This window comes from Coregonus lavaretus, assembly GCF_964263955.1.
Source record: "Coregonus lavaretus genome assembly, chromosome: 13".
Classification (NCBI taxonomy): domain Eukaryota; kingdom Metazoa; phylum Chordata; class Actinopteri; order Salmoniformes; family Salmonidae; genus Coregonus; species Coregonus lavaretus.
The window spans coordinates 23646457-23657530 of record NC_140000.1 but is presented as its reverse complement, the minus strand read 5'-3'; the positions used below and the strand labels follow the sequence as shown (position 1 = coordinate 23657530).

The 11074-nt window shown below is 42.9% G+C and overlaps 1 protein-coding gene across 2 annotated transcripts; it reads right to left on the bottom strand.

Annotated features, from left to right (window-relative positions):
* Positions 1–4523: 4523 nt before the first annotated feature.
* Positions 4524–10927, bottom strand: LOC311139702 (antigen peptide transporter 1-like). 2 transcript variants are annotated; one of them, XM_084174622.1, is made up of 13 exons: positions 10710–10927; positions 9918–10247; positions 9464–9771; positions 9148–9278; positions 8169–8374; positions 7646–7843; positions 7235–7363; positions 6800–6988; positions 6541–6714; positions 6232–6391; positions 5863–5999; positions 5385–5637; positions 4524–5267 (listed from the first exon to the last, which is right to left on the bottom strand). In XM_084174622.1, the coding sequence occupies exons 2-12, from the start codon at positions 10233–10235 to the stop codon at positions 5410–5412; spliced, it is 2178 nt and encodes a 725-aa protein (XP_084030748.1). In that variant the 5' UTR covers positions 10236–10247; positions 10710–10927; the 3' UTR covers positions 4524–5267; positions 5385–5409. The 2 variants fall into 2 exon arrangements, with proteins under 2 accessions (XP_084030748.1, XP_084030747.1); XM_084174621.1 differs by having other exon boundaries at positions 4524–5637; positions 10710–10912.
* Positions 10928–11074: the final 147 nt, after the last annotated feature.

Here is an 11074-nt window from a genome sequence, read left to right as displayed (position 1 = left end):
AAGTCACAGGATTAATAAGGAAAGGAAAATCAGGCTTTGTCCTTAAGGTAGACTAAAGGTTCCACAATCAATGGCATTTTAGCAATTCCAGTTGGCTGTGTTGAGTGCAGCAAGATGACAACAAACTAAGTCCACGTGAGATGATGACAGCACTGTGAATCATTATTACAGATGACAATCCAGGAGGAATAACATTGTTGTGGATGGCATACCAGAGTCTCCACATGAGACCTGGATGGAGAAAGTGAGAAAAATGATCACCGAAAAGCTGCAGATGGATCATAGAAAGATTGCAAGTGCACTTGCCTCATCTAAAGCCTCTTCTTTTGGGGTGCTGCTATAGGCCACCAAGTCCTAACAGTCAGTATTTGGATAATATGTGTTCAATGCTTGATAGTGTGTGCGATGTTAACAGAGAGGTCTATTTTCTGGGTGGTCTGAAGGGGAAGCTGTCCTCTCAAGAGGAAGCTTTTAACTGTGGCTAATGCCTGTAATATGACCCATGTTATTACTCAACCAATGAGAGTGCATACCAATAGTGTTGGATCTGTGTCATCCACTTCTATTGATCATATCTTCAATAATGCTGCAGAGCTTAGCTCCAAAGCGATATCAGTCCCATTGGCTGTGGTGACCATAACATTCTGGCAATAACAAGGAAAGCCAAAGTGCCAAATGTTGGGCCTAAAGTAATTTATAAGAGATCATACAAAGTTGTTTTTTTTGAAGATGTAAAAAAAAATGTATGTTGGTCTGATGTGTATGAAGAAGTGAATCCAGATGCAGCACTGGAAGTATTTGTAAAATTATTCATGCCAATTGTTGACAAGCATGCACCTGTTAAGAAATCAACTGTGAGAACTGTTGGAGCCCTCTGGATTGATGATGAATCGAAAAATGGTATGGTTCAAAGAAATGGTGTAAAAGAGGTGGTAAACAAGTCAGGCTGGTCAGCTGATTGGTTGACGTACTGTAAATTGAGAAATTCTATGACAACACTTAACAAAAAGAAGAAACTATATTACCAAACCAAGATAAATGACATAAAACACAATGGAAAATACTTTGGAGTACCTTAAATTATGTGGGCAGAAAACCCAATTCATCGCCATCATTCATTGAAGTTGATGGGTAATTTATAACAAAACCTTTTGATATTGGCAATCATTTCAATGACTGTTTCACTAGTAAAGTGGAAAAAGTCAGAAGTGAAATGAAAACATTGATCAGTGAACTATCATATTTTTTTTATAAAATATATAATAATGAAAGAGAAGGATGGCTGTTTTGAATTTGGTCAAATTAGTGTGGGAGAGGTGGAAAAACTATTGTTATCCATCAATAATGATAAGCAAACACGTATAGAAAACCTTGATGGGAAACTATTGAGAATGGTAGCAGACTGTATTGCCGCCCCTATTTGCTATATCTTTAACCAAAGCCTAAAGTTGTGTGTCCACATGCGTAGAAGGAAGCTAAAGTAATTCCACTGCCTAAAAATAGTAAAGCACCCTTTGTTGGCTCTAACAGCTGCCCAATCAGTTTTGCTGCCTGCTCTTAGAAAACTGATGAAGAGAATTGTGTTTGACCAAATACAATGCTATTTTTCAGAGAACAAGTTAACTACTGACTTTCAGCATGCGTATAGAGAAGGGCACTCAACTTGTACTGCACTGACTCAGGTGACAGATGATTTCTTAAAATAAATGTATAATAAGATGATAGTTGGAGCTGTATTGTTAGATTTCAGTGCAGCCTTTGATGTTATTGATCATAATTAGTTATTGAAGAAACTCACTTGCTTTGGCTTTACATCACCTGCCATCACATGGTTTGACAGTTATTTATCCAATAGAACCCAGAGAGTGTTCTTCAAGGGAAGCTTCTCTAACATCAGATATGTACAGTACGTTCTCTATTTTTAAAAATGATTTGCCACTGGTCTTGGATGGGTATTGAGGGGAAAAAATATTTGATCCCCTGCTGATTTTGTACGTTTGCCCACTGACAAAGACATGATCAGTCTATAATTTTAATGGTAGGTTTATTTGAACAGTGAGAGACAGAATAACAACAACAAAATCCAGAAAAACACATGTCAAAAATGTTATAAATTGATTTGCATTTTAATGAGGAAAATAAGTATTTGACCCCTCTGCAAAACATGACTTAGTACTTGGTGGCAAAACCCTTGTTGGCAATCACAGAGGTCAGACGTTTCTTGTAGTTGGCCACCAGGTTTGCACACATCTCAGGAGGGATTTTGTTCCACTCCTCTTTGCAGATCTTCTCCAAGTCATTAAGGTTTCGAGGCTGACGTTTGGCAACTCGAACCTTCAGCTCCCTCCACAGATTTTCTATGGGATTAAGGTCTGGAGACTGGCTACGCCACTCCAGGACCTTAATGGGCTTCTTCTTGAGCCACTAATTTGTTGCCTTGGCGGTGTGTTTTGGGTCATTGTCAAGCTGGAATACCCATCCACGACCCATTTTCAATGCCCTGGCTGAGGGAAGGAGGTTCTCACCCAAGATTTGACGGTACATGGCCCCGTCCATCGTCCCTTTGATGCAGTGAAGTTGTCCTGTCCCCTTAGCAGAAACCCCCCCCCCCCCCCCCAAAGCATAATGTTTCCACTTCCATGTTTGACGGTGGGGATGGTGTTCTTGGGGTCATAGGCAGCATTCATCCTCCTCCAAACACGGCGAGTTGAGTTGATGCCAAAGAGCTCGATTTTGGTCTCATCTGACCACAACACTTTCACCCAGTTCTCCTCTGAATCATTCAGATGTTCATTGGCAAACTTCAGACGGCCCTGTATATGTGCTTTCTTGAGCAGGGGGACCTTGCGGGCGCTGCAGGATTTCAGTCCTTCACGGCATAGTGTGTTACCAATTGTTTTCTTGGTGACTATGGTCCCAGCTGTCCTGAGATCATTGACAAGATCCTCCTGTGTAGTTCTGGGCTGATTCCTCACCATTCTCATGATCATTGCAACTCCACAAGGTGAGATCTTGCATGGAGCCCCAGGCCGAGGGAGATTGACAGTTATTTTGTGTTTCTTCCATTTGCGACTAATCGCACCAACTGTTGTCACCTTCTCACCAAGCTGCTTGGTGATGGTCTTGTAGCCCATTCCAACCTTGTGTAGGTCTACAATCTTGTCCCTGACATCCTTGGAGAGCTCTTTGGTCTTGGCCATGGTGGAGAGTTTGGAATCTGATTGATTGATTGCTTCTGTGGACAGGTGTCTTTTATACAGGTAACAAAATGAGATTAGGAGCACTCCCTTTAAGAGTGTGCTCCTAATCTCAGCTCGTTACCTGTATAAAAGACACCTGGGAGCCAGAAATCTTTCTGATTGAGAGGGGGTCAAATACTTATTTCCCTCATTAAAATGCAAATCAATTTATAACATTTTTGACATGCGTTTTTCTGGATTTTGTTGTTGTTATTCTGTCTCTCACTGTTCAAATAAACCTACCATTAAAATTATAGACTGACCATTTCTTTGTCAGTGGGCAAACGTACAAAATCAGTTGAGGACAGTTGAGCTGTGGTGGACCCGCAACCAAAGATATTTATAACTAACCCAGGATAGTTCATCTGTGTCGTTTACAGTGTGAGCAAATGAAACATAGTGCGCAGAACAAGCAAGGAGGTGGGCAAAGCCAAGCACGAGCAAGCGAGATCCTATTGGCGCATTGTAACACGTATTTGCATATTTCCGTTAGGGAACGCCTCTGTGAAGTGCGCGTGTGCACAAACTCAATTCGACCGTGCACTCCTAAACAATGCAATTTTTTAAAACTTTCGCAAAGCGTCAAGTCTATAAAACTTAGTGCACTGTGTTCGTACAATTCTAGTTTAGGGAACAGCAAAAAGGATTGAGATCTAGTTCCAGCCTCTCCCACTACCCGCGACTGGACCTCTCACTAAAATATTTGGTGGTGAGAAAACGTTCTAAACCGATGCTTCAGCTTTATAGTCCCCATGACGTGTCTTGGTTTCCCCTTGTTTGTGCTGCTACTGCTGCAGTATCTGGCTGCTCCAGCAATGTGTACGTTTGTGGACCTAACAGTATGCTATTGCAACTGTTATGAAACTGCCTCTGTGTTAAGCATCATATTGCCTTCATTGGGCGGCAGGTAGCCTAGTGGTTAAGAGCGTTGGGCCAGTAACCGAAAGGACGCTGGTTCGAATCCCCAAGCTGACTAGGTGAAAAATCTGTTGATGTGCCCTTGAGCAAGGCACTTAACCCTAATTGCTCTTGTAAGCTCTGGATAAGACCGTCTGCTAAATGTAAATTGGAAATACCCTCTAAACACTAACAATGTTGCTGGAGGTCATTGTATGCGATTAGGCTTGGCCTTAGTCATCATTATCTAGGCCTGTAGCAAAGTAAAGGAAAAGTGAAAGCTTGAGATGAGGGGTTTCCCACAGTAATACAGATCAACTGCAAAACTTGCACATCATGCTGTTATTATGTAACCATTCCCCCACATTCAGATACTAAATTAAGAAATGATTTCAGAGAGCAGAATGTTTATTGTCATTAGAACAGAACAGAAAAAGGCTAGTGTATTGTACTGCCTTGAAGACAATGTAAACAGAAAACAAATCATTCTTTGGGTTCCCTATTTACATTAGTTAGAACACAAATGTGAGAGAACAATTCAATAAAAAATAAATACAAAGGACATTTGAGGCATTAAAAATACTTAATTTACAGTATAGTGCAAATAGAAAGTTGAACACAAAGTTTGTTTGAAACCTCTTATATTACAGGACTGTTCTTGTAATCAGTTTTTTCTTTGAGTACCTGAAAATCACTGAGGGGAGTATGATAATTTAACTAAAGTTTGATGCTATGATCTCAGAGTATTTGCAAAGCATATGTGACGCAGTAGAACTAATCATGTTGAAAATAGGCCTCCCGAGTGGCGCAGCGGTCTAAGGCACTACAGACCCAGGTTCGATCCCGGGCTGTGTCGCAGCCGGCCACGACCGGGAGACCCAAGAGGCGGCGCACAATTGGCCGAGCATCTGGGTTAGGGGAGGGTTTGGCCGGTCGGGATGTCCTTGTCCCATAGCGCTCTAGCAACTCCTGTGGCGGGCCGGGCGCATGCAGGCTGACACGGTCGGCAGTTGTACAGTGTTTCCTCTGACACATTGGTGTGGCTGGCTTCCGGGTTAAGCGAGCAGTGCGGCTTGGCAAGGTCATGTTTTGGAGGATGCATGGCTCTCGACCTTCGCCTCTCCCAAGTCCCTACGGGAGTTGCAGTGATGGGACAAGACTGTAACTACCAATTGGATATCATGAAAATGGGTACCAAAATAAATGGTGAAAATGTGAGATGGTGACAGAAGTGGGATTTCAGTTTACATTGAGGATTGTCGGAGCCTCTGTTTTAGTCTTTCAGCTCCTCCCCTTCTTTGCGCTGGAAGCCAGTATTCTGCTTGTTCACCAGATCAGCATAGGTTCCACCTTTCTCCAGCAGCTCAACATGGCTCCCCTCCTCTAGCACCTTTCCCTCCTCGAGAACAACAATGTGATTGGCCTTCTCCACAGTGCTCAGCTTATGAGCAATCAACAGCACTGAGCAGGGGTTTGAGTCCTTGAGCAGAGCTTGGTGGACCTAAGGAGAGATACATGTTGAGTATGTTTGAATTAAAGCCACTGAATTGTCAGAGATTAGCTGAGATTACAATACACTGTAAATCAATGATTAAAGTTAGGGAAGGAAACAGCCTCCATTGGGTTATATTGTGAGTAAATGATCAACAGCAACTGATTATCCACCCAAAATTGATTTATGTCAGTCTGTTGTAGTGAAAGATAACAAGATTCAGAGTTCTCCTACCAAATGCTCGCTCTCGGTGTCTAGGTTACTGGTGGCATCGTCCAGTACTAGAATCCGAGGCTGTCTGATCAGAGCTCTGGCGATGGCTATGCGTTGCTTCTGCCCTCCTGAAACATGGCCTCCCTTCTCCCCGGCATCTGTGGAATAAAGAACAACAATTAGGTATGAACAGCAGAGCTGGATAACACACATACACTACAATCATATCATCAGTAGTTTGAGGAAGGAAAAGTACTAACAGTTCAAAGTCGAAGTCATGCAGAAAAAAGTGTAACTTTTTATCAGTAAGGACTAAACAAAGCCCCAAAGAAACAATATTACCAATCCTATCAGGATGAAGTCAATATGAATTAAGCTTTTGGGACATACCTGTATCATAGCCCTTGGGCAGGTCAGAGATGAACTTGTGGGCATTGGCCAGCCCAGCAGCCCGGTATATCTCCTCGTCGGAAGCGTCCTCTCGGCCATATTTGATGTTCTCCTTGACAGAACGTGCAAACAACACCGGCTCCTGACTCACCACACTGATCTGAGAGACATTATTCATTAGTTGGTTAATAACTTCTTGGCAAACATTGTGATCATGTAGTGTTCTTTAAAGGCTGGTGGCTATTTATGTTACGCACTAATATAGCTTAGGGGAAGAGTAACATTGCTTCCATTGCTGTTCGTAATGACCTTGTCGTGTAGGTACTGGTTCTTGTAGCTGTGCAGTGGCTTTCCATCCAATAGGATCTCTCCTTCCTGGGGCAGGTAGAACCTCTCCAGCAGGCTCACACAGGTGCTCTTCCCTGATCCAGAAGCCCCCACCAGGGCAGTGATCTGCCCAGGCCTCAGCTCCAGAGACAGGCCCTGGGAGATAGAGAGAAATTGTAATTTAATGTATGTTATTTTAATTCATATCCAGTATATAGTACTGTAAATATAATGTAGATACCTTGAGCACAGGTGTATCTTCCCTGGTAGGGTAGGTAAATGTGACATTCTTGAACTGAACATGTCCCTCAAGTTTCTGTGGGGCAAGGGAGCCTTCTGGAGGAACCTGGGGCTGTCGGTCCACATACTCAAATATCTTCTCTGAGCCGCCGATCGCCCTCATCACACTTGGGTAACACGACATCACAGACTGCCAGACAGGAGGTGTAAAAGCGACACCAGTAAGTGACTGTCAAAATGTTGCTACTCAAAACTCTAGTTATGATTCAAATGTTTTGATACTGATAAATCATGTTGACTCCTATTTTACTGTAGAACAAATTGTCAGTGCCTTGTTAGGGTGTGTACATTTCGGTTTGTTTGTATTTGGTAGTAGGGATCAAGCATAAGATGGCTGCTGGTAGATTGAATGGAGACTGTTTATCTATGGCCTTACCTCCACAGCAGAGGAGAACTGGAGCTCGTAGAGCACAAAGGCCACAAGGTCCCCACTGCTGACGGTCCCCCCTGTCACCAGACTACCACCATAGTACAGGATACTGACCTTCAGGAACAGGCTTGACATCTGAAAGGGAGACAGATGGGGTTATTATTGATTATGACTAGGGCCCAGAGTTTTCCAGATCATGTAACCAGGAAGAACTCTGGGACCTACAGTAGTTATAGTCTATCACAATGGCCCAGAGCTTTCCCTAGTCTGTTCACATGGTCAGGAAAAACTCAGGGCCCTTATTACAGACAAATTCATGCACCCTCATGAGTCAATGTGCAATCCAAGCTTTTTGGAACTGAATTTGGATAAATTGCTCTCACTCTGTGACTGTTTACAATTGAAGCTGAGACTCACGCTATTGGTCCAGGTCGAGGCTGCGTAGGCTGCTGCTTCCTCTTTATTCAGAGAGTAGGTCTTCTCCAGCCTCTTCCTGTAGCGCTCTGTCTCGCCCTCCTCATTGGCAAAGCTGCGCACTGTCTTCATGGAGGAGAAGGTCTCCGTGGCAACATCATTGGCCTGGGCTAGTGACTTTTGAACCTTCGCACCGAGCTCCTGGGACAAAAACAATATTCACAGTTACATTCTGATTGGTCAGGTAACATTCTGACCTGTCTGCTCTGTGGTGCTATTTTTGTGACTGTGGCTTGTAGAATCAAGAATCAAGAAACTGCAACTCTCAGACAATGTTACTAATCACGGGAGTGTTCAGTAGTTCACAGAACTACCCCCACTATAGCCTGGTCCCAGATCTGTTTATGCTGTTTAGCCAACTCTTATTGTCATTGTCACCCCATACATTTAGTCAAGAAGGCGCAAACAGATCTGGGACCAGGCTACTTCTACTACAATAGGTTAGAAAAGGTCTGATTTCCTGTACCTGGTACCACTTGCCGGATATCTTTGGTATGACCCAGATGATAGGAAGCCCCATAGCGGTGAAGAGTGACAGCTTCCAGGAGAGATTGAGCATGAAGATGAAGAGGAAAGTGACACGCATGAAGTACCACATCAGCAGACTCAACCTCTCACTCAGAGACTCACTCATGTCGTTGGTGTCCGTGGTGATGCGTGACACAAGGTCACCTGGAACAAAGGTCATAGGTTAAGTTAGCCCCTTGGAGGGGACAGGGTGCAAATATATATCATATATATATAGCATAAAGCATAAATATATTGCATAAAGAAAGAAAAAAACACAATGCTCTTGACAGTATCACTCGTGTTTATTAAGATTAGCTCCTTTCACTTAAAAACACCTGGGATATATCCTTGGGACATACTGTATATGTTCATCAGTTAGCTTTGAATAAATTAGTAACCCAGCTATTGTATAAAAAACATATATTTAAGAAGGTGGAGTACAGGTAACTGCCAAAATAAAGGAATCACTTGAGGAAATGAGGGATACATAGCATATTGAAAGCAGGTGCTTCCACACAGTTGTGGTTCCTGAGTTAATTAAGCAATGAACATTCCTTGCTTAGGGTCATGTATAAATATGTCCAGCTGCCCATTATTTGGGCTACCATGGCTAGAAGAGATCTCAGTGACTTTGAAAGTGGGTTCTCAAAGAGCATTGGGAGTTTAAAGGGGGTGTGTGTCTCAGTCACTAGATCTCAACCCAATTGGACACTTATGGGAGATTCTGGAGCGGCACCTAAGACAGCGTTTTCCACCACCATCAACGGTGGTGTCAATCCCCCCAATAAAGTTCCAGACACTTGTAGAATCTATGCCAGGGCACATTGAAGCTATTCCGGCGGCTAGTGGTGGCCCAACGCCCTATTAAGACACTGTATGTTGGTGTTTCATTTATTTAGGCAGTTACCTGTAGATTACAATGAGATGTGACTCACCTGTCTGTGCTTTGTCAAAGAAAGCGATCTCCTGCTTCAGCACTGACTGGAAGACTAGGCCCTGGATGGAGGTGTGTATGCGACTCATGGTGATGTTGTAGATGAGATCACACACAAACTCACACACAGCACTGAATGATGAAGATGGGAGAAGGAGGGCAAAGAAACATGTTACTACAGTATCATTACAATAGATGCCTTAAGGAAGTGGTTAGGAAGCTTGAAACCTAAAAAACAGGAGTATCAAACACTGAGCATCAATTGGAAGGACTCAAGATAATCGTATTGCCAATTATTGATCTATGCTGTACTATACCTCATGACTGTAATCAGAGACATGACTGTGATGGCGTAAGTGAAGGCTTCAGGCTCGTCTTCATTCATGATCCAGTCTGTCATTCGGCCGGTGTAGTGGGGAATAGCCATCTCACCAAGGGAAGAGATGACGACAAGACTCAGCACTGCTCCGAAGCGTATGATGTAAGGCTTCATGTATCCCATCAGTTTCTCTAGAGAGGCCCCAGTCTTCTTCTGTGGTTCCTTGGTTGGCTTGGTAATAAGAGAAGGGACGTAGCGTGTCCAGTACAACCATGCTACGACTGTTACGCAGTAGCCCTGAAGTAGCTGAAAAACAAGTGATTTTAGTCCGTTAGGTTTGTCCATTTTTAAAACAAAAAGGGTATATATATATATATATATATATATATATATATATATATATATATATATATATATTAACATAATTATAGCAATATAGACTTTTCACCCACCCCCTGCCAGGAGTGCCATCCCCATAGCTGCCCCAAGATGGACTGGCCACATGCCCAGAGAAGGCTGATGTAGAGTGGGCAGTGGAAGCAGAGGACCCCCATGCTCTGGAGTCCCTCGAAGCTGCTCATCCATGGGGGACTTCCAGGGAACATGAAGGTGAGAAAGAGGTGGAGGCCGGCACGGAGCAGGCTTCCACCCCACAAGGTGATAAGGGGATGAGGGAGGAGGAGAGGAGAGAGTTGGGACAAGCGGACTGTCTGCACCACACACACATCCATGCACAGGAAGACCAGCGGAAAGAAGTTCATTTTCGGCATTCCAAACAGGCTCTAGAACAGGAGGTTGGGACAGACAGATAATGAGGTTGAGGAACATCATATCCAGGGGTTAAATTGAGGAGGACTAAGTGGGATTCCATATGGAAAATGAAATGTGCACATAGATCTGTTATAGCCTATTATCGAAAAAGTGGCAATTTGAGAATTAGTTCACACAAAATCCCAATTAAACCCCTTGGACATAGATTATCTGAAAATATTGGAGGGAGTGTGACCATTTAATGAAAAACAGCTGACCGACTAATAAGGGACAACATTGGGTGCTGGAGTGTGTAATCAACTGTTATCTTATGGCGCTTCATTTATACTTTCACTTTCAATTAGGTTAATTTCAAAGTCGTTTTAAGCTTCAGGATGAATATGACGAATAGTAATAACACATTACAATACTTGCTGTAATATATAATACAATATAACAAGTTTAAATTCCTTTAAAAAATATAGACTACTCACGGTTGCATGTGGGCTCTTACGAGTGAGGTTGCAATTTCTTCTGAATTTCAAGGAAACGATAGCCTATATATATTAAGAATATATCTAGCCTATATTCTAAGTTACACCCTCATGTAAATGGGAATCTTCGCATTAATTTTGTTAAACAGCAGTCTGCGACTGGACTGGATGACCCCACGTTCGAGTTGCTGATTGTGCTTCATAATGAAACCGAAAGTACATAACTGGAAAGTCCCTTTTGACCGACCCGCCCCCTCTTGACATGCCATACTGAGTTTGGTAAATGCCGATTTTAGATTAATTATACTATGCTATACTTTATGTGAAACGAGTAGGTGATTACTGTGTAAGGGCTTGATATATCT